The sequence below is a fragment of the Melanostigma gelatinosum genome (assembly GCF_949748355.1).
Source record: "Melanostigma gelatinosum genome assembly, chromosome: 5".
Taxonomy (NCBI): domain Eukaryota; kingdom Metazoa; phylum Chordata; class Actinopteri; order Perciformes; family Zoarcidae; genus Melanostigma; species Melanostigma gelatinosum.
The window spans coordinates 16,542,372-16,559,349 of NC_136638.1; the positions used below are offsets into that span (position 1 = coordinate 16,542,372).

At 43.8% G+C, this 16,978-nt stretch overlaps 1 protein-coding gene across 18 annotated transcripts in view; it reads left to right on the top strand.

The window, feature by feature from the left end:
- LOC306777140 (protocadherin gamma-C5-like) overlaps positions 1 to 12,424 on the top strand; it is a gene marked incomplete at its 5' end in the record, with an annotated part of 227,308 nt that extends 214,884 nt beyond the window's left edge. For 8 of the 18 annotated variants that reach the window (XM_079268131.1, XM_079268130.1, XM_079268138.1 and 5 more), the window contains 4 exons: positions 4,408 to 4,466; positions 5,324 to 5,377; positions 8,167 to 8,264; positions 9,877 to 12,424. In XM_079268131.1, coding sequence (XP_079124257.1) covers positions 4,408 to 4,466; positions 5,324 to 5,377; positions 8,167 to 8,264; positions 9,877 to 10,193 — 528 coding nt within the window. In that variant the 3' untranslated portion in view covers positions 10,194 to 12,424. The remainder of the gene's footprint in view (positions 1 to 4,407; positions 4,467 to 5,323; positions 5,378 to 8,166; positions 8,265 to 9,876) is intronic. The other 10 variants (XM_079268128.1, XM_079268133.1, XM_079268132.1 and 7 more) reach the window with 3 other exon arrangements.
- Between the last annotated feature and the right edge of the window lie 4,554 nt (positions 12,425 to 16,978).

The following is a 16,978-nucleotide window of genomic DNA, read 5'->3' on the forward strand; positions in this document are numbered from 1 at the left end:
ATTTCAAGAAATGTTGTTCACATGCAGTGTTGGTATTGTAATAGTATGTGTATACAACGCATGGGTTAAAACCACAGTTTTGTCGCTTTAACTCTTGACAGTAGAGTCCTAACCTTGATTCTGTCACGAAGCTCTGCAGTATTTTGAAACCTCATTTGTTTTATCAGGAGGATCTATCTATCGATCTCGCTCTCTCTCTCCACACACACACACAGATGGTGAATCAGCTTCGTTGTCCTACTAGACCGGTTTGGGCAGAGTGAAGAACATCATAATATTTAATGTCACCTGAGGCTAGGAACTGTGGTTACGATACCTACCTTCCAGTCACTAAACAACAGAGAGGAACTGTTCTGTATGGATAGAAAGTTACAGATAAAGTCAGGCAGAAAGACAGTAGTTGGAGAGGAAATGTCAAAGGAGGTGGAAACCTAAGCGCTCCTAACAGATGGAGAGGAGGAGACAGACAGATGAAAATATCCTGCAGTGTTGGCTCAGTGTAATGGCTGGGAGACAGAGGGAACAGGATGACAGAGGGAGCGATGGGGGTGAAGGAGAGGAAAAAGGCCAAGGAAAGAAAATGGTCAGCGGGATGGGGTGGGGGAGTCAAAGAATAAAGCAGTGGCTGAAAAACAGGAATGCATGGGGTCAATGGCTTGACCCCTGACTTCCTGTTGTCCTCTGAACTTTTGGTGATTGGTTCCAGGCCTCTGCAGCACATGAGTGAGGATTCGTTTCACTGTGTAAGTTCTACACATACATTTTTATTTTTCATTCTTACATCCTTGATCAGCAATTACTTTTTTTCCATGTGTTCAGAGTGGGGTGTGACGCAAAGCTATAACCAGATAATAATCACATGCATACGACAGACTCAACTCAGAGTTCATCCTTAACCATGTCCTGTGCAATGTAGAGTTTGATTGAAGATCATTATTGTTGCTGTGGTGTTTTTGGACAACAGGATCTTTACCCCTCTGGTTTCTCATGAATCTGTATTATACAGACACTCTCTCTGTGCCGAATTAGGCTGTTCCTGAGGTCAGCAGGATACCATCTGTCTCCTTGCTGTAGTGACACGTGTCGATGCAGACAACAGCGGAAAAGAGAGAGAGGGCGAGAGAAAGGAAGGATGGCTCTTTACGCACGTGTGCCATGGCGACAGACGGCGCAGGCTACAATGGCTTTAGAGCTGCAGCCTAACTGTGGGTGTTTATATGCTTGCGTGTGAGATTGTGTGTAGAAAAAGTCAGGCACGAAGAGCCTCCAGTCGTGTGTAATTTTAGCAGGACCCTTGGGCTTCAGCACCCAATTGTCAGTAACTTCCCACTGCCCTTCTTTGTGTGCTCTATTCATCAGCAGTGTGCTGTTTTGGGATACTCTATTTAACCATGTGCTAACACAGAACGTTTGGGGGGATAATTATCATGACAGTTTTTCCTGGAAACATTAGTAAATCAATGAAAAGGTTTATTTTCTCCCAGTTGGCCTGCAACATATACATCGTTGATTAAAAGAGAACGATCCCCTTGATTAACTAACTGAGTGGACGTATGGGAACATGCCATGTAATCCTGATGTCATGAGTTTAACTGACCAACTAAGTTGCCTCTTCACTTCAATCTTGCGGTTATTCCCCTCTCTATACGAGCACATTTAATAGACTTGAAGCCGGATCTGAATAGTCCCATGACCCCGTGTTAGTTCAGTCTTTGAGCCTGTGGGAGTTTACAAGAGTTGGCACGTGCACTGAGTTAGGGCGACTGTGTGTTTTGTAAATATACTTTTATATGGATGACGAAGCTGCACATGAGACAAACTGGCTCATGCGGTTCAGAAACACTGTCCTCAGGGGCTTTGTGAGTTGAGTCATGTTTGTTTGAATCAAACGGTGCTTCGTCTTTCCCTTGTAATGAATTAACAACGTAATGAATCCAGCATTTTAGTGGTAACACATTCTATGTTTCTAGATATCTTTAGGTTTCTACCGGCATAATCATTGCCTTTGTGCTGAAGGTTATTACAGAGTGACTGGTGTGGTGTGTATGTCTAAGCATGTTATCAGAGCCACAGAACAGACATGATAACCTCTCTTCATTGTATGTGTGAAGGGAGTTTCTGCATGAACTGTATTTTTTTCACTCCTGTCAGAGGGAGAGAAAGGGATGAGCTTTTCTTTTTTTTTGCACCCCGATAAACCTATGCATATAATGATAGAGAAGTGGTTAAGCAGTAAACCAGATGTTTTAGCTCATATTTATTCAAACATGCCGGATGAAGTCCCGATGGGCCCATGAGCTGATCAGTCCAGTTTATGCCCCCTGTTAAATCCTGTGCTCACATATTGAATATCCATCTCATCTCTTGTTATGATAGTTCTTCAACTGTTGTATGATGTGTTGCAGTAGCTAAGGAACTCTGTCAGGTTGTAATGCACCTGGAGAGCCCTCAGAGCTCTTTGGTTCGATTTAAAGATGTAAGTGGAGCAGACTGACAGTGTATAAAGCTTCCAGGCTGGTGTGAAAGTCTTTCAATTGGATGAGAAGCCGAGCCCACAGAGCTGTAATCCCGTCATCTCTCTCCATTGACCTAGTCTCCCTGACCAGTCTATTTGACGTCCTCTCTCTATCTCCTGCCTTTTAAATTGAACTCGCACTCTTTTTTTTTAATGTCTTCATCTCATTTGAAGTAATCAACTCATTTCAGAGAATATGAAACAACAAAAACAAGCACATCTAAAGATGCTGAGATAACTGGAACTAAAGTCAATATATTTTGATGCCTGCATGTCATTAAAATGGCTTTAAATCTGTTTTCCCTGGCAACTGTTGTTGTCTAAACAACCCAAGAACCCAGCAACTCTCAACAGTCTGTGCTTCGGCTGAGTGAAAGTTTAACTTTCTTCTTGAGCAGATATGCATTATTATGGATATGATATGTAGATGTAGCCAAGTTGACCATAATGAAGCATGCAGGATACAATACTGTTTATCTTAGTAATCAGTGGGGCCAAATATTCCACATGCTTGTATGGGATTATACGTTGGAAATGACAAGCGTGTCTGTGATAGTTTGTGCGGTGAGAGCGAGTCACACGGCTGGAATGCTGGCCTCTCTGTGGACGTTTGCCTCCACTCAGTGCTGAGATTATTTTACTCTATGCCAAAGCTCAGACCGACTTGCATGCCCACGCACGTAGACACATCTTTGAGTCCTCTTTTAAACTCGAAACATCAACCAGTGGTGTCCTTCGTAGGTCTTCAGTAGACCAGACAATATACCACAGGTTCTTCTTTCTCTCCCCTATTTAAGTAGCTGTTGAGTTCTATTTCACTTTTTTTTTCAACAACTTGTGTCCCCTTGTCTGTTCTTTTTGTGCGTTCAATAAGTCACCATTCACTGGTGCATTTGTTCCTTGTTTACCTGTATGCTAATAGATGCTCCAGTCTCAACTCTTCCTTTTGTGTAGGTATTTACTCTTTCGGCTTCCTCTCCTGCTCTCTTGCTTCTTTCCATCATTCCCTCGGGTAGCACATGTCTTTTAATAATGAAGCACATCATCCTGCTGGCCTCTCTCTCCTGGGAGCTCTTGTGTCGATTAGGCGGCAGAATGTGGAGCCAAGCCAAGGTCTATTCAGCGCATCACTGCACAACAAGAGAGCCTGAGAGAGAGAGCTGGAGAGATGCAAAAGACATGGTGGTATGGCCAGCGAGGTAGAAATGGACAAGAGTGCAATGGGCTTGAAGACATTAATAGAGAGAAGCAGGGACACATAAAGACGAGGGAGGCTTTTATCGCTGCTGAGCCACCATCGTTGCCTTATCTCCAGGACGTTTTGGTATCAAAATAACTCAGTGTTACCTTCCAAGGACTCTCTCCGCCCTCTGCGTCGATTCCAAAGATTGTTATGAGAGCCCTGCAGTTACTCAAGCTCACCAATCTGTCCCCAAAAATTATGATTTGCCTGCACTTCTTCACTTATGATTCTTGACCCTGATTCATCTTGCGGTGTTGGTGCATTTTCAGGGATTTTATATCTGATTTCTCAGTCATTTGATCCCATAGTTCTCCTTTTGATAACATCTGCCTTTTGTTTCCCATCCCATTTTGTAAGTGGGGCCCCAGTTTGTGTCTTTGTTTTGCTAGTGTGTGTGTGTGTGTGTGTGTGTTTGTGCGTGCGAGTGTGCTTCCAGAATTTTATCCTCCACAACAGCCTGAGCATACATATATTTGTTTCCATCTGTAACCCTCACTGAAAAACTGAACATGTTTTCTAAATCACAGACTGACACACAGACGTACACCATCGCACACAGATGTGTCAGCCACACACATCTCAGACACACGCCTCGCTGCTGTTGCAATGAAACATACAACTCATGTTGCAAATTCTGTTCTCTTCACAGCAAAAGCCCCCCAACAATGACTGGCGCTTCACACAGGGACCGAGACCTGGACCCAGTGGGTGAGTAAACCGAGACACACACGCATACACACGGTGATAAAATGCCCAGTGATGTTGTTGAGCTGCACGAGGCAAGCTTATCGTTAAGACGGAGGGAGTGATGGAGGATGAGGAATAAAAAGGAGGGGGATGGGAGTGAGCGCTGTAACCATAAGAACTCGCTGCCTGCAGAGCGCTGATTGTAAAGGGTTGATGACATCAAAGTCACAATGCAACCATCTGAATCGGACTTTGAATTAAACTGCTCAGTGAATTCAGATTCTTGATTTGCGCTGAATGAGCATCTCTGCCTGCTTCCTGGCTGCTTCATAAAATGACTGCCGCAGCTTCCACTCCCCCTCCTCCTCCTGTTCCTCTCCTCTCTGCGCTCTCTGAGCCTGTGCGCCATCACTCACTACTACTGATGAGGGACGGTGACCAGAGCTTGTGGGGGGATTGGATAGTGTATTTACCCTTCTTGCACTCTTTTTCAGTTTCTGCCACCTGCGAGGTCCTACTGACTTGCTGAAACGATCGATTGATTGTGTTTATCTCTTTCCGTGGTGTGTTTTAGCGAGTGTTAGTGACAATGGTTAACGATTGCTACTTTGCCCACATTGTGTGGGCTGAAACGGAGTGCGTGCAGTAATAGTTTTCACAACAATGATTGCACAACACATTCTATGAGTCAAGGCTTCTCCCTGAAACATACCCGCTGGGGCAAAATGCTCTTTTGAGTCAAGTCAGGAAGATGTTCGACACGCACTGACACGAACACCCCTGTTGTACAATACCACTGGGTAAAACTCACACGAACTCCAGCCTTCAGTCAAATACACCATGGTTCTTGCAGACTGTATAACTTGTTGTGTTTTTAGTCCCCACATGCCATACGGTACACACATGCGATGGACGCCGAAGAGTGGGACAAGGTACTAATTTAGACGTAGACACTAAATGGTCACTTTCTGTCCTTAGAAGCTGATCAGTGTTCACTTTTGTCAAGTCACTGTTCAGTGGAAGAGATACCTGATCACAAATCAGCTGATAAGGGCAGAGAGTCTTAACATCTTTTCGGTAGTGCACTGCAGTCGAGTGCTGTACTGTGTGTAGCTGTATCTAACCCATAGCTTCTGTTAGTCTCCCTGAAAGTTTGATGGGGTTTGTTGATCGATGTGCTTAGCCCACAATGCCTGCTGTGGTGTAGAAAGGATTGTGACTCTTTTGAGTTTGCGTGCAGTGTTTTGTAGATTTGCTACGCCTTGTATGTGTGCTATACATATAGTCATTATACCCTGAGAGCTCTTGTTTTCTCTACTTCTCGAAAACTGGCTTACCATACAGTGTTGCCTTTGATGTGTGTCTGTGATGGTTGTAGCTCAACATCACCACATGTGGCTTTTTCATGTGATTTATCAACTTGACAATAACAAGAAAGAGACAATACAGACAGCTGTTTCATGATCGACTTTGTTAAAACACCCGTTAGGGGTTACAAAGTTCCTCAATGAAGTAAACAGCACTCCATATACAACTCCTGAGGTCAGATGCCAGCATGTACACCATGTGACTGGTTGAATGGCCTTACATTTTGAAATTATTGTCTGGACTGTTCTCTGCACAAAAACAAAGGCAGCCTTCCTGAGAGATAAAACATGTCATGTAAGGTTGCAGAGGAAAACGAGATCCTTGTCTGGCCAACCAAGGACATCCCTCTGGACCACAGTTGACAATCTTGCCCACAGGAAGAGAAAATCCTGACCACAGGAAGTGAAAATGCTGACCACAGGAAGTGCTTAACACAACCACAGGAAATAATAGGAAATGATAGTACAGAGAGATGCTAATTTAGCTCAAATTAAGCATGCCCTTTTATCTAAAGTGATGTAAATAGGCACAAAATGGCTGCCCTGGCTTTACTAACCGTGCTCTTACTTACCCTGTTTCTCACTGGCTGTCTGGCACAGACCAAACATGTTTCTCTCCCTCAGTCTCTCTCTGGCGCCGAACTGAGAACCACAACAGAGTTTTGGCAGCGAGATCTGGCAACCTGCTCCGAAACAAATCCCTGTTTTTATGTTAGAATTCCTTTTTTTTGTCCTTTACTTTCCCTTAATACCCTGCTGTAGACCAATTTGTTCAAGACGTTTTTGAGTTGGTTTTCAATAGAAAAGAGAGTGTCCCTCTTTATCTCCCTGTATTTCACACTATCTATATGAATACAGTCCTGTTTTCCTCATGTATTTGTCAGATAGTAAGATCTGAGACTTCAATGTGTCATTTACTGTCCTGTACACTCCACCAGAACATTTCCAATGTCCCTGTGGGTTAATGATCATCCACTAAATGCGTTCGGGTCAAACAACCAATGTATTGAACACACAGACACACAACTCAGGAGGTTGAGAGATCAATTAAAAGTGTGTATATTGTTTTTTGCACTGGAACAACTCTAGAAGCAGCATCCATTATGGTTTTATAGGACGTGTTGTGACTTCTGCTGGTCTTCTGAAGAAACATGTATTTGTTCTTTTTCTAACAGTGTAGTAGTGTAAAGAAAACATACTACAAATACAAATATGGAGGTTTGTTGGCACATTGTGAAACGGAGCAGAGCCAGGTTTAAAGCATTGTGACGTAGATCGAGTTGTAAAGTTTGTGCTGGTGTGTCACAAGAGTTGGAGTGGAAATAAGTAGGTGAGCATAATAGATCGCAGGTCTGCGTTCTCCTTTGTTGCCCCCACATGCAAATTGCAGACTTTAACTAGAAAAAGCATTTCCTGCTGAAAATGCGTTGGAATGCTGAAAACTGAAATTAATCGCAAAAACATTGCTGAAAATAGATATCCAATTCAAAAACAAATTGCAAAAAGCTTAACAATTCAAAAAGTTTAAAGATTACAAATATGAAAAGTCATATCACACCTCTCCTGAAAGAGCTGAACATTTCGATATTTGAACAGTTTCTGTGGCTTAAAAAAATTAATCAGTGGTGATATTTGTCGTAGTATAAGTTGTAGTAGAAGTATTATTCGTAGAAGTATTAGCAGCATTAGAATAAGTACTAGTAGTAGTAGTAGTGATATTTGTAGTAGTAGTAGAAGTTGTAGTAGAAGTATTATTAGTGGTAGAAGTATTAGTAATTAGAAGAAGTAGTAGAAGACGTAGTATCAGTAGTCATGGTAATAGCTGTAGTATTGGTCGTAGTGTCGTAGTGCTTAACAGCATTCCAACAATGAAGAAACAGGATAACAATAGTTGGAATGCTTAACAGCATTCCAACAAATAAGCAAGCCTTTGAAGGTGAAGTTTGCCCAGCTGGAAATGCTCAGTGCCTGCTGAGCGCCGCATGTGTGACTGCAGACCGCTATTTCCTTTAAAAGTGGGATCATTAAATATTTATTTAGATTTGCTGGACGGCGCAGCGCTCATACCGGGGAGAGTGAACGCCGTACGATGTTGACTGAGTGAATGCGCCAACGCGCTTGCTTCTGTGTGTAAGTGTGCAGAAAGACAAGAGTGTGTATTTGTTTGAGACACACCCTGTTTTGTAAACTGTACATCATCGTTTCCCCTCAGGCTGTGTATTTGGCCATCAGCTGCTTTGCCTCTACGTCATAAACCACCAACTGTCAAAGCAGTGTGCTAAACACACACACACACATTGGAGAGGATGAACAACCAGGTATTTACAGATGATGTTTCCTTGTTTTCGCCACAGGGCAACTGGAGGACCTGAGGTTGCCATGGGAACTGGTCCCTGGCCCCAACCCCCAACTGAGGCTGAGCAGCTTCAGGCCCTGATGGCTGCAGCCAACGGTGAGTCCTGTACCTCCTCATCTTTTTCCTCCCTTCTATCGATTCATCTTCCAAACCAATTTTCCTCTTCATAACCTCAGCGAGGGTGCTCGGGCAGAGGTCGTTTATTTAGGTTCCTGTTTGGTTGGAGGGCAACTAGCGTGACTCGCTCATTGATAAAGCTCTCTCTCTGTCCACATCGATGTTTCCATTTCGTGCTTGTGTGTTAATAATTAACCAGAGGATATTCAGACAGTGGCCGCAACTACCTGCTGTCCCTCAGATGAGCGGTACAGTTGAATTCAACGACGTGACAGAGATTCATGTTTCCACTGTAAACACTTATCACTTGCACAGTGTTTTACTATATAGCAGAAGCTATAGAGCTACTTGAAAAGTTATGTAATATACAACCTTTAGTCTCATACATGACGAAAGATCCCTATATTGCACAACATGTCCTCCTTCTACTGCCCTATTTCTCTGTTCCTGCAGTGGCTGCCTAACCAGGCACTGCAGAGGGACACACGCACACAGTTATTCATCTGTGGGCTTTTACTGTGGAAGTCTCAATCATAACGTGAAAGATATACACATAAATTTACCTTGAAAACAAACAAAATATGCAGAAAAGATGGATGGAGGGACAAACTTGACGTGATTTATTCCCAAATAGACAAGTCATTGTTTCCACAGTTTTTTTTAAACCATTGACAAATCACATCGCCCTCCCTCTTCCCACACAATCACACCCTCCCCCCCTCTTGGACACTGCACCGGACGTTGTGTGGAATTTTTCCATCGAAGTGAAGAGAGAGAGAAAAGGCTCTGTCTTGGGCATAGTGGTAACCTGCATGTCAGCACAAAGTTAGACAGAATGAACAGTTCGTGCCATCAGGAAGGAAAGACAAAATCGTGCCTGTGTTATACTGAACATCTGGTCTATGCTTACTGCCACTGTGTTGATAAGCACAACGCAGGCGCAGTCCTGCAATCGGTTAACAAAGCGCTGTGTGGGGGCAGAAAGATTTATTATAGAATATGTTTTCAGATACTGCTTTGACGTTTTTGGAAGCCAGTTAGCAGCGTTACAGCTTGTGTGTGCATATGTGTTTATATAGGCTGAGAGGAGCTACAGGGTGGGGGAGGGAGCGTTTCTGTCTTTGGTTCTGCAATGCAGGGGCTGTGGGAGAATTATGAGCTGAGCAGCTACGTCATGCGCACACACACGCTCAGGGAATGCAAGATAGAAAACCAGAAAGACTATGTTGGGGAGACAGTATCATCATCTCTGTGACGAAAAAAAAACATCTGTGCACAATCAACCACTGTGGAACACCTCTTTTGCCTTTTTTCTTCATATTTCTCGACTCATGCCCCTTGTTAGTTCACTGCTACCTCATGGTTTGCCTCAGTAGTGGGATATCTTTATATCTAATGTAATATTCACACAAATCTCCCTTCAATTAAGTACCTTATTTCATGGTTTAATCTCCTTGTATTACCTATTTTCATTTCACTCCTTTAATAACACCGCCACACAAAATTTTGTCTTTCTAACAAATTTCATCCCTCTCTCCTCTCCCCCCCCTCCCTCCCGTCCATTACCCCACTCTGTCTCTCTTCCCCCCAGAAGTTAGCGAGGCTACGGCCACACTGGGACCCGGCACCATGGGCCTGAGCACCCGCTACAGCCCCCAGTTCACCCTGCAGCACGTGCCCGACTATCGCCAGAACGTCTACATCCCCGGTAGCACGGCCACCCTGACCTCCAACCCCCAGCAGCAGCAGCAGCAGCAGCAGCAGCAGCAGGCCACGGCCCAGCAGGCGGCCCAGCAGGCGGCCCAGCAGGCGCTGCCCCCGCCCCAGGTCTCAGCCCAGCCTGAGCCTCCCAAGGCCGCCCAGACCCCTGCCTCCAAGAAGAAGTCGACCAAGAAGGAGAAGAAGTAGAGGAATGATGAACCCGGCTTGATCTGATGAGAAATGCAACCCCCCATACCCCCCCCCCCCCCCCATAAGGTATCTTACTGCTCTGCTGTCACTCATGTTAGCCACGGTCTAAATAATGACAGGAAATCACTTTTGAACACATGGACGTTGGATAGATGTTGATGGTTCTTTGAAAGTGTCTTGAATGTGCTGAAGGCTGTTGTTGATGTTGATAACCCGTGCCGTGATAAAGGTTCATTATTGCTCACATAATCTTTGTTGGTAGATCATTTTGGCAGGGTATGGGGGGTTATTATAATTTTCTTTTTTTTCTTTTGGCAAAATCAAATGAACTTGGACAAAGATATTTAGTGTAAGGAACCTTGCTGGGATGACAAAGCTACACGCAGTGATGTATTCAGAGATGAACTGTTAATGTCTTTCACGTTGGATTTATTGTGCTCTTTCCCTGAGATGCAAAGTCAGCTATTGTAAAGTATGCTAGTTGCCATCCATTAGATTGCTATATAGTGTCGGCCTTGCAGGATCTTAAATCATAAGTCCTGAGGATATAAGGCTGTTGTTTGACAGGTATTACAAACTCTTCTGCATGCTCTTTAAGGTTCAAACCACATATTCTAGTCTATAGTTGCAAAGTATGCATTGCAAAAGCAAAGAGGAGGACATCCTGAATCCGTTATCCTCCCTCCAATCGCAGGTCAATAGAATGCACATGTAGCATTTACTTGGCACAAAATAAAAAAAATAAAAACTTTTGTAAGCATAGTTAAAAAAAAAAGAAAAAAAGATTTGAATCTCCTGATATTTGTATGACCTGAGCATGTATCCAGAGGAAGGTGCTGGCAGAGGGTGGGGCGGCATGGTGTCACGAGCCATGCTGTCCATGCAGGTGGTATAGCAGCAGTGACTGGCTTCTTGTGCAACACCTCCAGATGGGCACAAAGATGTCCTGCTGCCCTGCACCCTCCCCTCCTCACACCCAGCTCGTGTCCTCCCCTCACTCACTCACTACCCCACGTTGAGAGCCAAACAAAGATAAATGCACTGTTCGTCTTCTGAAGATCAGATGATAAAGGGGTAGTAATCACTTCGGTCTTTAGGGAAATACATAGACATGGTAAACCTGAGTATTACCCCTCACTATCCTGAAGTGTTGAAGAACTTCTTGATGTTTTTTTTTCCTTTGGGAGATAATGATTCAATGGCATAGAAGAGTTGTTTGTATAAGAAATGAAGTCTTTACTTTGCCTTCCAGCTGTCTGTCAGATACAACTGCATGAGAAAAAGCAGCTGGCAGGCTGGTTCAGGGGGAGTGGAGTGGTGAGGTCACAGACTGAGGTGGCACCATAACATCAACCAGGAGGGTGATAAACAACATTGGCTCTACCCACTGAATGTACAGAGGAACCACTGTTGATCTGCCCACCCCTTAAACGTTCTCTCATGCACTGACCCAGGGAGGTCAACAGAGCCAAGCACAGCTGTCCCTGTTGGTGAGGAGATACCACTCGAGAGCTCTTTGAAATGTCCCTCCTCTCGTGACATCATGAGAAACCTTAGCCCCTCTACCACTCACCTCTCCGCTCCACTCCCTGGTCGTTTGAGGCTCTTCCCCACTGTAAATAATCACAAGTCCTGTCGATGGTATGAGCCAGTTGTTTGTATAGTAGGGACCACGTCCAACAGTTTCAAAAGTCCCTCCCACAAGGCGTGGCTTACTACTGGAATGTGTTGCATTTTGTTTTTCAAGAAAAATAAGAAAACCACAGTTTAAAGGGGGGAAAAAAAGAATCAAAAATGAATAAAAATCTGAGATGTTCTTCAGTTTGTGTTGCAATGTAGTAACTAAGCACCATGGAAGCCAACTAACTCTTCAGTGTAAATAAATGAATTAAAGACAACTTTAGATAAGTCAACACACGTAGACTAGTTAACTTGTGATATGTGTTGCGCATATTTTTGTGTTCAGTTTCTCTCTACTATCTTTTGTCACCCTTTAAAGAAACAAAACAAAAAAATATGGAAATGTTTCTATCCTTCTGTAACCTCTTAATGTTCTTTTGCAGTGATTTTATCTTGTGCATTTATGAAAGAATGCCTCTCATTCTCTTTCTGTCCATATGAACAAATGACTATAAATATTATATATGTGTAAGTCCGTCCGCTGCTGAATTAATACTACTCTATCCTGCTGTATTATCTTTCTTATTAAATGCTTAGCCCCCACGCTATACCCCTGTGTTACTCTCTTATTTTTATGCTAATATTTATATTGCTGTTTTATTTTCTCTTGAACACTGACATTTCAAATAAAAAGATTCTGAAATCATTTAAAAAGACGTGTGTGGGTTGTTTGTTTCATTCTTATGTATGTAATTATCATACTGTTTGAGTGAGTTAAATGTGTGCATCATTTACTGCTGATATGACGATAAAGCAAGTAATCTCCGTCTGTGTGTCTGTCTGTCTTCAGCATAACTCGAGAACCGTTCATCCGATCTACTTCACACTTGGGGGGTGTATTGCTGGAGACCCCATTGAGTGCTTTGTTTATTTTCGGTAAATTTGGATATGAGACACGTTCAATATTAAGATACTTTGAAAAGAAACCCGAACCGCGCTCTGTGTAGCAACAGGGGCCGAGGCTCAAGGCTCTACAGACACAGGTCATTGACAGCAGTTCGATTTTGCTGCTAGATGCTAAATATACTGACGTTACTGGAAGCAAAGCAATGGCCACACACAACAAAGGGCCACGCCCCCCGACAAAGCTGTAAGCAGCAACACCGGGAGCCAAGCAAGGCCCATTCCAAACATGCATGTATGTATACCAACATTACAACTAAACTCTTCTTCACTTTCCTGCAGCACGTCTGGGAGCCAAGCAATCAGGCCGCTCTTTTGGGACACATTCCAAACGGCCCAAGCAACTAACAGGCACGGCCCTGGACAACGCTGGAAGCAGCAATACTACGAGCCAAGCAATAGGCCCGCTCTGAACAGGCATCCAGATATACTGCCGTCGTTTTTCACGAGTAGGGTACAGCACTAGTCTTGATAATTCATGAAGCTTGCCTGTGAAACGCATTAAATGCTATACGGGTGGGTTCACACTTAAAGCTCCGTTTCTTGAATCGAACCAATGCGAGGATGATCCAACTGGTAATTATCAACAAACATCATGCGGTGGAAATGTCGTTCTGTCACTGGTCATACAGTTGGCTCCTCGTACAACTCAACAGTTCCCTCGACGCATGTGATGTGCTTACCTGCGCTGTGACAAGAGTGTGTGAATGAAGTATTAAATTGTTACATTTGACTCATTTAGCTGTTGGCTAGCTCGCTAATTCCACTAAATTCAGTGGTAACAAACACGCAAATAGGCTACTCGTTGGCCATCACCAAAACAGCAAAGCAAAAGTATTTTTAACCAATGAAATGATACATAAATGGTACGTACATGTGATTGGTTCGAATGGTGTTCACACTAGAAATGAAGTTCTCAAGAGTTCACTTGTCAGCAGTCCAAGACCACCCCTGCGATGAGGGGTAGAGTGGTTAAGTCCACACTGGAGTTCGAGTCTGGCATTGACCTTAACCCAAACAAACCACAGCTTTGCTCTATCCCTTGTCCTTTTCAGGTGTTCTATGTGACTGTGGCAGATAAAAATGAGTCAAATAAGGCCACAAAATCTTACTTACCATTAAAGTAACATTGTCAGGCTTTATAACTACTGTTCCCTTGTCACATAACAGATGGGAGTAATTAATCGGGACACTTTATTGCCATGCTACTTCTGTTGATTGAAAATAATTCACAAATATATCCGACAAATCAATTGTGAGTTTCATTGAGTTTTGCATCGTCATTAAATTGACTGGAATTGCCATTTTTCTCACTGCAAGAAGAAAATGACTTCAGTAAAACTACCACAGCAGGAAAAAAAGATACTTTTGATTTAGCTGCAAAACATTTTCATGTATAATATTTGATATCATCTTTTATTGTGATGATAAAAACCTACAGATAAGACCTGAAATACGCTTCCCTCACTGTTCTCTTAAGAGTCATGATGAATACAATTGATATACGGTAAAATAGCATGACACCTGATGTTGTGAGATGTCTGCTATTGTCTAAATATTGAGGATAGATTGATGGTACCAAGACACTGAGGAATTAAAAACATTCATACTGCTCATTCCATCTGAACTCACTGTTTCCTCCTCCAGCTCACCATACTAGAGCCACATGTTCTTTAGCTTTCCTCTCACAGATCCTGGGGCTACTAAAGGGAACGTGGCAGCCTGCTTTGTGCCTTTCACAAGGTCTTACACAATAGCATAGTCCCTATAAATAGCCCATGGGACGTCACCAAGCAAAACAACAGGAGCAGGAGGCTTTGACTGCACCGCTGCAGATGTTGGGGGATGGAAGGAGAGACAGAGGAGCTGGAGGGATGGAGATGATGCAAGTGTTCGTCAATCAGACGTGGCATCCATTCAAAGGCCAGCTAATGCATTTTCTCTATCATGAAGTTACTGCCTGAAGATGACACAGGACCAAAAGCTGAGAAAGAATACCTGAACAAATACATTTTTGTTCATTAAAAAAAAAAATCCCCGTCTGCTGGTTTTAAAACATTATGTTTTTATTTAACAATCCCTCTTTTGGATTAAATAAAATCATTCCAACGTGACAATCCAGTTAATTCACAGAGCAGCATTTCAACATCACACACTGCAGGCTCGCATATCCCAAAATGGCCGACTCCACTCACCCTTCTCTCATTTTGTGTTATGCGGTTGCCACGGCAACTGTCAGCCCCAGCCGCTGGATGCTTTCCTCTGTTCCCCACATCTTCATTACAGATCTATGCATTGGCCATTATTGGCTTCACTCGGGGCCTGGCTAAGCTAAATGACCTGCAGGAAGACAAACATATTCTATTCAGCCATCAGTCAAACCTGGCAACTCAGAGCGGCATATGCAGGAAGCACGGCAGAATATCCCACACACACACACTGACAGACGGGATGAGTCAGAGGTAATAACGCACTGTTGGTTTGATTCACTGGAGATCGGTATGAGCTTTCATTTGAGATGGTAAGAATCAAGGAAATTGTTCACATGGGTAGATAGGCCTTACTGTAGCTTCTGAGTTACTTAGTCATCCCGTGACTCACAGAGACTCCTGCTGTCCTCACTGTCCTCACTGTCCTCATGTGTCATCCATTTCCTGGAGGGGAGACCCAGCAGAATGGTAAGACTGTTCTTTTACTGCCCCCTTTACGCGCCCACCCGATCCCGCTTAATTTAGCACATTCCTACTGATTATTCACACACAGAGATGTAGACAATACCGTGACACACACACACAAAAATTCAAACCAGTGATGTACAGCAGTATTGACCAAATAGGGGAAGCAGTAGCAGACTGGAACTCGACAGTGGCCTGCCTGTGAGCGATGACATGAGCCAGACAGCCTGGACATGAGAGAGAATAACAGGCATCATCACTTCCTGAATGTCACACATGTGTAAACAGGCACACTGATACACCGTGGTCAGTCATTGAAGAAGAAACAAAAGTGCTTAAAAGCTAATTTCTTGAACAGTCTCATCATCAAATATCCTCTATTTTGTCTCCATTCTCATGAGAATATTGGAGCAGAAAGTAGAGCAGAGCTGCATTTCCTCCCTGCGAGCTTCCAGGCAGGAGGAGCGAGAGGAAGCCAGGACCTCATTTCAGGACGATGAGGATCACATCTGATTCATGTCAGGAAAGAGCAGGATGTGACGTAACGGCTGCATGTGGCGGGATAGGAAGTGAGTTTCCGCGCCTTTTTTTACTCTTTTTTCCCCCTCCCTCAGTAGTTCAGCAAAGGGGAGACCACCCCCCCCCCCCCACCCCCTCATCCTCCCCCTCCGACTTCCTCTCTTCTTCCTTCCCTTCCCCCCCTCTTTCCTCCCATCCTGCAGCTGTCTCTGCAGAGTGTTGGGTCACCACATGTTGAAGGACAGAGCCCTGCTCTGTGGATATGCACAAAACACAGCACAGGGATAAAGACCAGCTTAATCTGGACTTTGCCAGGAAATAACTGTGATGAAATGTATACATTCACACTGCCACAGTCAAGTTAAGCAGGGCCTAAATCCAAATGACACACTGAGTGGCGATTACAGCCGAAAGTTTCAGAAACCCAGAAACAGACAGCAGTGGGTTAATGTGATTTCTTCTCATGCAGTGCAGAGAAAGAGACTAGATTGATGTTCCTGATACTAAATGAACAGCGAGAGGAAGGAATGGGATCTTTCTCTCTGTTGGCACACTCAGCCAGCTCCAAAAATACACCGACTGTGCTGTTCCACAACAATTATCAAGGAATATCCACTGATTGATAGAGTATGAAAACACGTTCTACACATGCATTGTCTTGCATTTGTAATCATCCTTGGGACACTGTAGTTATTTCAGCTGAGCGAGGTGTGCCCCTCAGGCAGACTTCACAGGGAGTTCAGTGGTCTTTGGCTGAAAGAAGAGGAGGCGGCCATTGAGCAGGAGCATTGGAGCACTGGAGCCTGAACGTTGCTAAGGCTAACGGCACCCTGATTTAAAGAGACACAGTAATGTGCTGGCTGCTGGCTCGACTAAATCACTGAGATGGAGCTGTAGCAAAGTGGAAGAACAACACAATGCTCCCTTTCAAAGCAGCAAACCCTTTTTTCTCTCTTCATCTGAAAAGCCCCCTCTCTACTCTCTTTTTCTCTCCCTCTCTCCCTC